This window comes from Prunus avium, chromosome 4 (genome assembly GCF_965620075.1).
Source record: "Prunus avium chromosome 4, drPruAviu1.hap1.1, whole genome shotgun sequence".
Classification (NCBI taxonomy): domain Eukaryota; kingdom Viridiplantae; phylum Streptophyta; class Magnoliopsida; order Rosales; family Rosaceae; genus Prunus; species Prunus avium.
In genome coordinates, this window is record NC_142287.1 from 23,785,813 (window position 1) to 23,799,613 (window position 13,801).

The 13,801-nt window shown below is 36.5% G+C and overlaps 2 protein-coding genes across 3 annotated transcripts; one reads left to right on the plus strand and one right to left on the minus strand.

Moving 5' to 3' along the window:
- Positions 1-1,699: 1,699 nt before the first annotated feature.
- AGD5 (ARF-GAP domain 5) lies at positions 1,700-8,686 on the minus strand. The gene is made up of 11 exons (XM_021977434.2): positions 8,473-8,686; positions 7,365-7,423; positions 7,124-7,214; positions 6,394-6,448; positions 6,212-6,302; positions 5,858-6,092; positions 3,859-4,075; positions 3,541-3,734; positions 3,000-3,245; positions 2,844-2,908; positions 1,700-2,078 (listed from the first exon to the last, which is right to left on the minus strand). Exons 1-11 carry the CDS (start codon positions 8,521-8,523, stop codon positions 1,919-1,921), a joined length of 1,464 nt encoding a protein of 487 aa, XP_021833126.2. The 5' UTR covers positions 8,524-8,686; the 3' UTR covers positions 1,700-1,918.
- Positions 8,687-11,872: 3,186 nt separating this feature from the next.
- LOC110772936 (uncharacterized) lies at positions 11,873-13,613 on the plus strand. Of its 2 annotated transcripts, none has more exons than XM_088251502.1 (3): positions 11,873-12,273; positions 12,579-12,661; positions 13,121-13,613. In XM_088251502.1, the coding sequence occupies exons 1-2, from the start codon at positions 12,049-12,051 to the stop codon at positions 12,633-12,635; spliced, it is 282 nt and encodes a 93-aa protein (XP_088107628.1). In that variant the 5' UTR covers positions 11,873-12,048; the 3' UTR covers positions 12,636-12,661; positions 13,121-13,613. The 2 variants fall into 2 exon arrangements, with proteins under 2 accessions (XP_088107628.1, XP_021833119.1); XM_021977427.2 differs by having other exon boundaries at positions 13,183-13,613.
- Positions 13,614-13,801: the final 188 nt, after the last annotated feature.

The window sequence follows — 13,801 nt, forward strand, 5'->3', positions numbered from 1 at the left end:
CCCTACAACTATTACATTAGCCTTATTCGATCGTCAATTTCAAACCTGGCTCTGATACCATGCTAAAATATGAATATTGTTTAGGTTCTTATTTTTATTCTTCTCCATAAGGAGGTATATATAAGAGTTTACATGAGTGCTTTACAAGGAATTAGATCCAGTAAAGGATTAGGAAAGTATCTCCTAATTATACAATGATTTGACAACTATATAAAAATAGGAAAGTAAATCCCTTAATTAATCAAAGAAAATAAATCTATAAAATAGGAAAGTAAATCCCCTAATTAATCAAGGAAATAAATCTCCTTGATTAATTAGGAGGCTCACTTCAACACTCTTCACTGGGCACCTTAGAGCCCATGCTTGCAGCCAACACGTGGTTCTTTCCTAGCGGTCGGTGATGACCTAATATAGACTCTAGTTGGTACAAGTGAGTCAAAGATAAAGATTTTGGAGGCTTTGGAGCAGCTGTAGCTTATGGCCTTGTGCTACCTTCTGATTCATATCATGCCACCGTCCAGTTGTTGGATGAGTGACACGTGTTGGCCATCCACCGACCGGCGCAGCATTTCTGGTGGGTTATCCGGTTCGATCGAACAACTACTGCAAGGCTGCAAACATTGCATTTGCAGGTCTTCAATTTGGTCTTTTTTTCCAAGTCCAAAGGTTTTGCCTAACTTTGGTGTGGAAATTTCAAGAAGTATACCACTTGGCTTTACGATCAGATCATTAAAAGTACACTAAAGCTGTGGTGATTGATTGGCATTTGGCAGGGAACAAGACATGTTGGCAAGTTGTTTGAATTTTCTTGCTCCCTTTTGGCAAGGCTAGTGTCTGTCGGTCAGACACTGTAGAAGAGAAGCCTATGCCCAGAAAAAAAACAAAGATCATAAAAATCACACTAAAGCTGTGGTGATTGATTGGCATTTGGCAGGGAAAAAGAGTTTTGATTTTTCTTGCTCCTTTTTGGCAAGGCTAGTGTCTGTCGATCGGACACTTTAGAAGAGAAGCCTATGCAAGTTACCTCAGGAAGTAATGAAAGTGACTTTGTACTAAGAATTAATGATGAGCCAGAGTGGCTCTTTTTCATACTAAAAAGACAGGATAAGGACTTAAAATAAAGAATGGAAATGCAAATCTTTTATAGTAAAATCACAAGAGAGAGACTCAAATTGCAATATGAGTCATGTTTATAGAGACGAGTTATGCTGGTAACAGCTGTTTATTAGCGCATGGGTGATTATTAGCCGTCGATTAATATGAGGGCTCCTTCATGAGATCCACATAAATTTGCGTATGAGTGACTATTAACCGTCAATAAATATGACTCCCTCATGATATCCGCATAACTCTACCGCTAGCAGTCATTCATGCAAACCCAAACTGTACTGCGCATTATTGTGATGGAGACATCTTTCTTTGCTGATAGTTTTGTTAACCTCGACCAGGAATTTAAGCTGTGTGAGATTTTTCACTCTCCTCTTTCTGTGCTGCATTTCATATCTGAAGATCTTGCTGATGTGGCATTGTTATCGGACGGTTAGAGAAATGACAATTGAAAATTAAAAAGAAAAGAAGAAACAAAAGGATTTGTGATAATTCTGAGATTCCAAAGATCATGCATATAGGCAATGTTCTTGAGGTGTTTTTAGGTAAAAACATTCTTCCAAATAACACAATTGAAGCGGAAAGGAAATCATTCTGATCAATCTAAACCCATCTTATTACTCAAATAGCACCTAATCATACAAATGAAGTAATCACCCAGAGAAAAGCTAAAAAGTGGTACTGCCTCTACAAATAGTTTACAACCTCAGCACAGGTGGAAATGAGGACGGAAAAATAGGTAAATTTTTTCTGTAATTCAACTGTTTTTGTATGGTATAACAAGGCCAGGATTATCAACCCCCAAGGCTCCTCACTGTTTTGCAAACATCCCTTGTGTTAAAGAAGAGAAATCATAATCTTTTGCTGATTGTGCAGAAGTCGCTGATGATACGGGAGGCAGAGATTGAGTCTTATTCGCTCCATCGTTTTTCGCACCATTAGCTGGGTTAACTTGGGCCATATTATAAAAGCTGCAAAAGAGAAGCAGTAGCATGATGATGTAAGCACAGATCAACAATTGGTTATCGACCCATTCCCTATTCAAAGAAAATAACAATGATAAAAGTTTTAATCATTGACGTTTATGGTATAGAATCCAAATAGAAACTCTGAAAACCTTCTCTGGAACCAGGTAAGGGATGTATTATTCTGCTAACGAAGCAAAACTAGCATTATCATGAAGTTATGGATACTTGATGCTTCACATTCCACTGTCTCCTGTGTAAGCTTGTCCAATAGGGATAATAATAATTGAAGCCAAATATTGTAGGACAGTGTTCACAAAGAAATGCATGTACTTTGTTCCCCACAGAAAAGGTACAGCTCCCAGATTCACAACGGAAATTGAGAAAAACTCAGGGCAATTGCTTGAGATTTTGATCTCTTGCTATGGGCTAACCTGAATAACAATTTAAGTGCATAAAATTGCAGTGCTCACATTGTATTCTCCCCTTTATTTTATTTGTGGCTGCTGGGTATTTTGGGGGTTGGAGGGTGGCATGGCAGTCAACGACTAACCAATTAAGTTAGAGAGGCGCCCATTGCAGAATAGCAGCAATCCAAGTTATTAGGACCTTTTTGCTTAGGATCTTCATCACAGGCTCAATTTGCTTAGGATCTTTTTTCGTTTGCTTAGCCATTTCAAATTATATTAAAAAATGCCTTAATAACATATCCGAAAATCCCATCACATACGTGGCAACACAAACTAGGGCAGGCAGAGATTTATGACATACCTAGAAGTTGAATATGGAACAGAGCTCCCCGGGGGATGTGCCGGTCCCATGATCTTTGTCTGACTCTGACCCAAAAAAGAAACATAACAAAATGAGAAATTCAATAGATGCAAATAAATGAAACAAAATTACATAATTAAGCCTTACTGACCCTACCTGTGTAACTTTCTGTAGGTCAGCCTGTCCATCTACAGGCATCATCAATCCTGGAATTTGGTAGCCAACATTTGGCCAACTTTGGGAGGGTAAATTGCTTCCATTGGACACAGGTTGTTGAATAATACCAGGAAACTTTTGATCCATGCCAGCAGATTTAGCTGCAGCAGCCATGAGAAGAGACTGCTGCTGAGCCAGCATTGCAAGTTGCTGCTGATGAATAGCGAAGGGTGACACCATGCTGGACTGCAAATATTCAAATCGTTTCATAATATAACATGCATCTACATACCATGTTATGCAATAGAACAAGAAGATGATAATTCAATTCACTTAAAACCAAAGTAGGTTTTTTAAAGTTTACTGGACTTGATTTCTAAGGCTTGATTTTTAATTAAACAAATCAAACTTGAATAATGGAGCAACTTGAGAACCACTTTTTCCAACTAGCAAAAAGAAATTTATTATCACATTATCAAACTCATAAAATGTTTTTCAAACAAATTCTGATTGGACGTCAATGTCATAATGAAGCACATACCTTTTCAAAAAGACTCATAATATCATTTTTTAAGTCTTTCGGGGGTTTCTCTGAAACAGGTGTCAGTGAAGGTACATCTTTAAATAGATCCTCAATTCCTGATGAAGATTTACTATGGCTCCCTGCTTCACTCGATGGAGCAGTTTTCTCAGCTGTTGCTACCTTTTCAGCAGCTGTCGATGCCTTTTCAGCAGCTGCAGATTAAACGCAACCATATTTCTTAACCTCAACAGAATGGCAAAAGCCTGAACCAAACAGATAGCAGGATCCCAGTAAAGTAAAACACTCAGAGTGATGGGGAGGGGAATAAAGACGTACACTGAAAACCTGCCCAATCATTATCTTCAGCAGATGCTGCATCTGAACCATTCTCACTTGGACCATCATCCACTGAAAGCATGTTGAAAAGGTCAATAGCATAATCAACTTTTGGAGGGGCAGGAGGAGCAGTGTCAACAACTTGCTTTGTTGCTGCACCTGGCGGAACTGCTGGTTCTATTTTCTGAACATCTTGCGGTCTTGGGACATGTACAACCTGTCGACATATAGATAAACAATGCATCAAAACTTTTAGAAGGTCTACTACAATTTCTTAAATGAACGAGGTAATGAAGGAGGGTATGGAAACCAAAAAAAAAAAGAGGCAGTGAGGATTATAGAAACAAATGGAGCAACCGCAATAAAATATGAAATGAGCCAAAAAAATCAAACTTAAGTATGCAATTTGATTTTTACAGGATGCGAAATACATTTAGAGAGAATCAACAGAGACAAAATAAACCAGCAGATACACTTTTAGGCAGAAACAAGGAAAGCAACGAGCAATGAAAAGAAGCCAAGTAAAACATGTTGCCCGAAGAGAGAGCAGCTTCCCATTCCAAGTTTAGAATGAAGAAAGGACATTTTCGGAATTCAGAAGACATTAAATGCAGAGTGAGGCCCAGAATTTAGCCTTGTCCGGAAAACTTTCTTTCAGACAAAGCCTCCCAAAAAATTTCTAGCACACTACACCTCCACAACACCTTTCACCCAACCTCCAAAGGCACAAAACCTCTAAACAAGTAAAAAATCACAACGATGGCACCACCCAACTCAATCTAACCCTCTGGAAAAGCTTTATACCAGAATTTCGGAATTCAGAAGACATTAAATGCAGAGTGAGGCCCAGAATTCAGCCTTGTCCGGAAAACTTTCTTTCAGACCAAGCCTCCCAAAAAATTTCTAGCACACTACACCTCCACAACACCTTTCACCCAACCTCCAAAGGCACAAAACCTCTCATCAAGTAAAAAATCACAACAATGGCACCACCCAACTCAATCTAACCCTCTGGAAAAGCTTTATACCAGAATTTCAACATCGCACAAAAAAGGAAAAGGCGGTTGATACTGTCAGCTACTCCTTTGCACATAGTGCACCAATGATGGAAAAACAAGCAATTTGCATTGGAAGCATGTTCGCCTTCCATATAATTAAGGATGTGAATAAAAGTGAGGACACAAGTGATCATAAAAAATAAAATAAAAATAAAAAAATAAAAAACTGCAGAAAAGAGATTTACACGAAAAGGTGCCCGATGACTCAAGGAGCCAATCCTTCCTGTCTATTCTCGAAGGGGAAAGAGAAATGTTTTCAATCAGAAAGAAAAGAGCAGAAATCTCCACACATGATCTCTCATATTCCAATAGAAATTGAAGTTCCACCACAAAATATGAAGAAGAGGCAACATGCAAACTAGCTATTGAAGCATTATGACACAAGGGAAGCCAGTAAACTCAGGAGAAAGTGATCTAAAAAGAGGACTCCCCATACCATAAATCCTCCCGATAACAGATTTTCTCCCCATTACCCAAACTGAAACGAAAGTTAAAAGAGAACTCAACAAGACCCTGAGAAATGTCTCTCTAGGACACCTACTTCAACCTTATTGACATGTAGACCATATTCACACTCTAGATGACCGAATGCCAAAGACATTTCAATATTGCTACGACATCATTGATACTTGATTTTAGTATGCTTTGTGTCTGCAAACAACATTATGCTGAATTGCTAATGCATTAATGTCCAACATATAACATAAGTTGGTTCCAAAAGATTCTTTAGAAGGAAGATGATTTCAGTAGAAAACAGGGTATCACAGTGTCACACCCTCTTAGAAAATCTAGTTCATACAAATGAACTATCAGTAAATCTGACATATAAACAAGTAACAAGCAGAGTTTGATAACAACCACAAGTCATCTATGATGCAAAAACGAAAATAAAGAAACCGAAAAAAAAACAGAGGTTAACAGGGAAACACCGTATGACATACCTGTTCAGGACCTTTTGGAGGAACAGGAAGACTGATTCTTGCAGCAGGAACACTTTGTTGTGTACTAGCTGATTGAATGTTCTTCCTTTCCTCAAAAGTTTTTTCAGAATTTCCTACATACCCATGCCCACTTCTTTCTCCAGGTCTCTGCCAATGTGTGGAAGTTTTTTCTTCCCATCCTCTAGAAGGTGGTTTTGGTTGTCCGTCCCTAGAAACCCATCTCTTATCTTCATACCTGAAGAGAATATCCAATAATTACCAGAAGCAGAAATCAACATACAAAGACTGATGATAGACGGTAACTGAATCTCGAAAAATAGGTGCTAGGTCTTAGGGATACCGTCAGACACGCACTTTGCACGAATAAAATTCTCAATTCCAACTCTGTCATAGTTTGGAGGTAGCTCTGCTTCCCAGTAACTATTTGCCTTCTCATTTCCCATTGCTGTATGAAATCATAACATGTTGCCAAAATCATAAGAAAATCAACATCAATCAAAAGAAAAACTAAGCTAGCAGCCCAAAGACAAGCTTACATTGAATAAAAGCAACCTGCTCTGGAAGCCATGTGTCCAAAGTAGCAGATCGCACCTGCAGAAAAATCCAATAATACTCAGATCAGCCCATTGCAACCGCATGGATAACAGTGTTCTTGTAGCTACTAATTTGTAAGTGGGGAATGAAGCAGTTAAAAATTAGAAGGGAAAGAAAAAGTTATATAAGTCTCCAGGAAATGAAAATGTAGATGAACATGAGGTAGCCACATTCCTATGGCTGCATATGATGCTAAATAAAATAAAATAAAAAGAATATATGAGGTGTGGAAACCTATATAATTGTCTCCATTGAATAAAGGAGATGGTAGGTTATTTTTGAATATAAAAAAAACCATAAGATCATTCATAGAGAGAGAGAGAGAGAGCCATTAGACTTTTTTTCCTTTTTTTGAGGGCCTATAAACTGTTCTGACCTGTAATAGCCTAAAGAATGCTAGTTAGAACAGGATTAGTTGTTAGGCAAGGCATGGAAAGACACTATGGTGCTGTTGGCCACCACCAAGGGGCAGTTAGTGATATAGAATTTCAGGATATCTTCAAGAAACCAAGAGCTAATGCTTTGTGGGTCTACCCTTCATTGTAATTTACTGAACCTTAATATTACTGTCAAAAAGCATTCAAAGAGAAACCAAGAGAAATCTAAATAGACCTAATCTTCAGTTCAGAAAATATTACTGCAAATAAGCCACATAAAATATTAAAACGTCACCTTCGATATGTGTACCCCAAGACTTCTGTGGATCCCAGAACACTGCATGCACACAAAGATACCTAAATTCACGCTAGCCCATCTTGGACCCCTGCAAAGAAATCAAATCATTATTCAAAACTCATAAGTGTTCACCTAAATTCACAGCTGTTAAAACTTCAATCAATTTTCATTCTCTATAATTGATTGTTCACTATCATGATATGCACATCATCTCTTTTGGATTCCTCCTGATACGTACTTAGCTTTGCAGTCAGCACATTCCCTATTCTCTGGCAATTTAAGAAGCCCTTCCAGTATCTGCATATGTTTAAAGAAAAAAAAAAGTAAAAAATATAAAGAATGTAACCTCTAAATATAATCAAAGAGGGACAAAGGCAAATACAAGATACTGATTCAGGAACCTTGAACTTGGAGGCCACTATAATTGTGGAAATGATATAAAGAAAGTGTAACTATTTAAAGAGATATCAATAACTTGTAGCACAAATACAGCAGGGTAATTAACATTCAGTAGGATCACAATCAGACCTTAAACCGCGTACATGGAATGCCAATAAGGCCATTGGATTTTCATAGTTCACAAACTAAAAGCAGAAAATGATCTTAAAATCACACATAAACAGAAAGGACAACAGATGCCTTGAAAGGATCCTCTTCAAGACTAACTTCTCCAAGCTTCTCAGATTATAAATTTGAAGAAAACACTTAACATGACCGATAAAAACAAACGGGTATTAATTAATAATCACATACTCTGATAATTATAGATAACTGTTAAGCATGGTTTAAACTAAACACCATTCCATCACTACATTATTACGCATCCATTTCCGTATTTCATCATCTAAAACTAGACCAAACGCCCCAAAAAAAATTAAAAGATAAAAAAACAAATACCCAAAATACAAATTTCACACACATTCACAAAAGAAGTGTAAAATATGTAGCACCAACAAAAGCTATCATCGGAATCGATACAAATTCAAATAAAACCAATCATGGCCCAGAGCTCTAGATCAAATCTCACCAAATCCAACACTTCAATAATCACATTTCATTTGCATAAATCCACATTGAAATATACAAATCTAATTAAAGCCAATCGGAACTCCAATCATTCACAAAAATTCCACAATCCTCTCACTTCTCTCAATTTCTCTCAGCAAACAAATAGAGAAACAAAAGGGAGAGATATAAACCAAGACCGAAATCCAATTCCGAAATCGACAGTCAAGGATCCAAAGAAATTTGTACGAAAAAGATGCAGGTTGGTGAAAATTTTCTCATTTTGAAAATACTGGGCCGATAAATGACAAATTATCAAATTTAAGCAGAAAAAGAATAACCTTTCTGTGCTTGGCGTTGAGCTCCTTGGTAACGTTGGCCTTCTCGTTCATGGTGACCGTACAGGAAAAACTAGCAGACGCGAGAAAAGACGAAGAAGAAAAAGCAGCTCCGCGGACGAAGGTCAAATTGGTCCTTTACGCTCTTTCTCTCTTTCTCTCGTCTCTCTGATTATTATGCGACCAAAAGAAAAAAGAAAGAGAGAAGGACAGAGATCGAGGCAGCGTCGCTCTTGACTTTATTTTTGCCTTTCCTATTATCTCCGCGTGTTGTTTTTTTTCTTTCACTTTTTTTTTCTTTTTTTTTTTCTCAGAGATGGAAGAAAAAAAAAACATTGTGATTATTACATGTGCAAAAATAATGACCCAATTAAAATTAGATCACATTGAACAGTTTTTCTTGTTTATAATTTGCAAATTCTCGAGAAAAAGTTTTTATGATCAATAAACATTTAAGTTTGTTAAAAAAAACGTTGTTAGAAGTCTTTGATCGTCATAAAAACACTTTTATAATAATAAATAAATAAATTTAACATGAGTTGTTCGTAAATATTGAGTTAGGTCAGTTGGCTAGAGTAGTGCCTCGGTTAATATCGCTTTGTGAAAATAAGAAAAAAATTCTTACATAATGCCTTCAATTATTCTTGGATAAAATATTAACATGGCATGCTCATCTAATCTTTGGAGGTTGTATTCGGAATTTTCATAGTATTATCACTAAATAACGACAAACACAAACACAAAACAAATAGATTAATGTTGATTTATTAGTTTTCAATTATAAGTTCTTCAATTTGGAGATTAAAAACTATATATTAGTCTTACAAATCAAGCTTAAAACAACGAGTTAAGTTCGAGTTTGTTAAAAAAAATTCAAATGCTCACGAATTTTAGCCCGAAAAATCCACCAAATTTCATAACCCTAGTAAAAACTGTAAAATAACAGATAAATCAGCATAATCACATTTCATTGTTAATTAGTCTTTAATGGGGTTTCCACTTCTTGGTATTAAATCAAAGTTTTGGACAACTTTTTGACTAATCTTTGAACAATTATATGTATTAGGTGGATGACATTATTGAAATGGAAGCTAGATGGTGGGAAGTTTTTGTCTCCTCTAGTGCTAATCTAGCGGGGGAAGAAAAAATGCGGTTGATTTTGGCACAAATTATGAAATTAAGTCCATGACATTGTCGTTGTCAATGATCAATCATACAATACTACAATCAAGGTGATTTGATTCGAAAACAAGATGAGAAGAAAAATTATAAATCTATGCTTGTTGTGTAGTTCACAAATTTCAACAAACATTAACAACACCACAACACCTACAACTGTTTTTTTTTTCCTTTAAAAAAAAAAAATTCTAGCTCATTGTAAACTTGGTATAAATTCCTAGCTCATTTTTCGCCAGTTTAAGTTTATTGGGTTAGTGGTTGTCTAACATGGTATTAGAGCATTTCTTTGCAACTCATTATGAGTTAGTGTGACTCTCGTTCCTCACTTTTTCGTCGGTTTATAGAATGTATGCCTCTCCATGTTCAAAATTAACATACATGTGAGGAAAGTATAAACTTAATATACATTGCTACTCCATTATCATAGAATGACATAATATTCATGAGGGAGTGAAGTTGTTGGCAGACAATAATAACAAATCAAGAGTGCAAAATTCAATTGTTATTTGTAGGTGCGGGGGTGGTTTTGAGTCTTGAAGGTCATAAGTTGTGGTGGATGATCACAAAAAGTGGAAGAATTATTATGGTGGGAATCTATCTTTCTATCCCACTTAATAACAAGTGGGATAAAGTTTTATAGTTGGCCTCGTCATGATATCCACATGGCTGGATTCCTTATTGGCTTTCCTAGGCAGGAAATAATTAAATATCCTATTCATTTCTGTTGACATGTCTTCATCATTGATTTTTATTTCTATTAATCTTGGTAATCAAATATGTATGATTGGTTAATAGCATAATTTAAGCTAATCACTTTTTGAATTCGGATGTCGAGTGGCAAAAATTTCCACCGAGACGGGTTCTCATCTGGTCTCTGACTCTAATGAGGAAATTTCGGGGGGAAATTGGGGGCAGGTATGGGGATCCCCGAATTATAAAAATCCCTGATCAAAAACAGGTCTTGAGTGGTATTGTTATCCCCATGCTCGAGCCCGCCTCAATAAATAATATATTTATAACATAATATAACAAGTTAATACTAGAAAATGATAACAATCAAAAAACAAGTAGATGTTTTTTTCGATGAAAAAAACTTTAGGGGGAGGGAGGGGAGGCTACCTATCCCAGGGCTAGGGCGTACCAAGCCTTCTTTGAGGACTTACATAGGGGGAGCTTCTTTTTTTGGTTTTTATAAATTACCCACCAAGAGGGATTGTTGGCATTAGGACTCAAACTTAAACCTGGATAGCGAAGACAACGATCTTTACCAACTCAACCAACCCTCATTGATAACAAGGAGATGTTCTTCATCTCTCAATCTCTCTCAATCTTCTCTTCAATTGGAACTTGATACATGTGAACACACACTCACCCTTTCCAGTACTCCCTTTCTTTCTTGGTATCCAACTAATATATATATATATAGTAGTTTGTATTTCTTCAATGACTTTAATAGCACTCAAGAATGAAAGAAAATAATTGTAGCAGCTAGTTGAAATCCATATGCGTATTATTGCTGTAGTTATTTTCTGGAAGCAATTGTTTTCCTAATTCATTATGGAGATTATGGCGGGGAGAAATATATGATTTATGTTTTTGGCCACCTATGCAATTATGGTTTAGTTAAAAAAAAATTGAAAACAAAAGTTTTCATTTAGGAATATAACACCCGACACACATACACATGTACAATTAGTCCTAACTAATTTAGATTTAAGAAGATTTCATTTTTCAAATGGCAAAGAAAATTGGAGTCGGGTTTGGGAGACCATCTTTGACGAGAACGGGAATGGGGATTTCTGTGAAAATTCTTTTCGGAATGAGAGCAGGACAAGGATAGTATTGTCATATTCGGCCCCAAACTAGTCTGTTGCCTTCCCTACTCCCAAAAAAAACCAATTTAATTACTCACTGCACCCACAAAAATTAAATCTCTTTTTTCCCTTTTGGAATCAATTGAGATAGGTAAATCAAGGAGACTCTCCGATAAAACCATATATACGACGTGGTAAATTCTGATCTTCACCATCGCAAAAACACCCAAATTTTAGAAACAAAAGTAATTTGTAAAATAATTTACACCCTTTACATATATTCGGAGTTCATAGGGAAAAAACCAAATTGACATGGTATAGGCTAAAATGCGTAATTTGAACTAAAACGTGCGTTTTGCTGGAAACAACGACAGTGCGTTTAGTTAAAATCAATCCGCGCGGGGAGACGGGAACTTGTAACTGTAAAGTCTCTGTCAGCTCCTTCCTTCGTTTTGTTGTTTTAGGGTTAGGCTTAGCGTCTATTTCTATTTGTTGTTCTACAGTGAAATTGGGGGTTTACAATTCTCTTCTGTCCCAAACCCTAGATTGATTACCCAATACTCGCAATTGTTTTTCTTTCTTGAAAATGGATTCAATTGATCCTTCTAAGGGCATGAGCACGCTTGACGCGACCATGGAAGATAGCTGCGGCGCCCGATCTAAAGCACCGTGGAAGAAACTGGGGCCTGTAGAGAAGGAGGCATCTGTGCACGAAGAGATGAAGAGGATGCAGAAGCTGCCTGCAAACAGTACTTATGTCACTCATCGGTTGCGGGTTCTCAACAAAATTCTGCAGCTTTTGTCCATTCAGGTACACAAAAATTGGATTTTTATTTGCTATATAAAGCATGGTTTAGCTATTAACCTTAGATTGCTCGTAATATGCAATGGGTTTGGTGCTTAAGTGAGTTATAATCTATTGGTATTGGAGACCCACAAGATAAAGTTGTTTAATTTTGCAGTTTTGTTTTTGTTAATTACCAGTTTGCTCTGCTGTGATGTAGAGCATGATATTCTGTGTTTTGTGTATGATTCTGATTAGGAATAGAAGAGAAATGAATTTTATACCAGTATTTGACTCTATTTTGCTGTTCCTCTTGCTCCTTTGTATATCAGAGAACTGCATCACAAGAACAGGAGTTGGAGTTGCTTTTTGCTGGGCTTTCTATGTGAACCCAACCAACCTTTTTCAGGCAGCGGTCAGTTCCAGATGAAATTTTATTTTGTGGAGCTAGATATATGTAACTACTATTTTAGTGCTCTGTTTCAACCGGCTGACAAATAGTTTAATTATTTGTTGTGTTTGATCTATGTATATACTGTTAAAGCATGAAACAAAATAGCTCATGGTATAGGAAAAGTTTATTTTATTATCCATTCACTTGGATCCTCATTTTCTTCCCAAAAGAAGGAAGGGGAGTAATCTGCGTACATTGGAAAATGCAAGCGCTGTTTCATGTGAAGACGGATTCAGATGCATAAATTTTTTGTAGGCACAAAACCTTGCTCTGCCATTTTTCTTTCACTAGGATCTTGTGTTGGTTAGAAGACACTGTTCTTGTTATGAAACCTTTAATCACCGAGTACTGTCCAGTTTTTTGGTCGAATAGGTGTCCACTATTGCTATACAAATTTCATTTTTTCTCAACCTCATGCAGATCCTGGGTAAGATACTACGTTTGCGGTATTTGTTCTGATTTGTTAATCAACTGCATTGCAGAATCTCCCGTCATGGATATCTGTATTTCTGGAAAACTGGGTTCAGATCTGTTCCGTTACGCACTGAAGATTGTATGTTTTTGGCAAGCTAAACATCTTACTCTTGTGTCTCTCAGGAAAAAAAAAACATCTCACTCTTGTGACTATCTTTTGTATATACCTTTTCAAAGTTTCTAAGCTTTAAGTTAACCAACATTGTGAATATTTTTGTTTTTGTTTTGCTTGTATCCTTGCCTGTTGAGTCTTGACATGGTTGAACTGTACGACATTGTGGTATATGGAGGAGAATGGTATACTCTCAATTTGGCGTTTTCATTTCCCATTTTATTGGATGGGTCATTCTTGGTTTGGGTTTTATATGGATGTAATTTTCAGCTATTTGATTAAGAATATTCATCCAATAAGAGATGATAGAGGATCTAAACTTATTTATTTTTTGTTTTGTGATCATATACAGTTATACTCCTCACATCTTAAACCATGTACAACCCCTCGCAAATAACTGGTTAGTGTATTCGCCAGTTTGAGACTTACCATTGTACTTCTCAATCCTCAAATTGCTGTTCTTCTTAATGGCTTAAAGAGGGTTAAAATAGGCTATTTGACCCTAAAATTAGGCT

Bases quoted from the DNA above. Each gene is read 5' to 3' on its own strand.
- AGD5 (XM_021977434.2), bottom strand. From the start codon at position 8,523: ATGAACGAGAAGGCCAACGTTACCAAGGAGCTCAACGCCAAGCACAGA. The intron at 7,424-8,472 runs GTTATTCTTTTT...AAACATATGCAG, and splicing joins TCAACGCCAAGCACAGAAAG to ATACTGGAAGGGCTTCTTAA. The intron at 2,909-2,999 runs GTAGGGTCAGTA...TTTTTGGGTCAG, and splicing joins ACCTACAGAAAGTTACACAG to AGTCAGACAAAGATCATGGG.
- LOC110772936 (XM_088251502.1), top strand. From the start codon at position 12,049: ATGGATTCAATTGATCCTTCTAAGGGCATGAGCACGCTTGACGCGACC. The intron at 12,274-12,578 runs GTACACAAAAAT...TTTGTATATCAG, and splicing joins TGCAGCTTTTGTCCATTCAG to AGAACTGCATCACAAGAACA.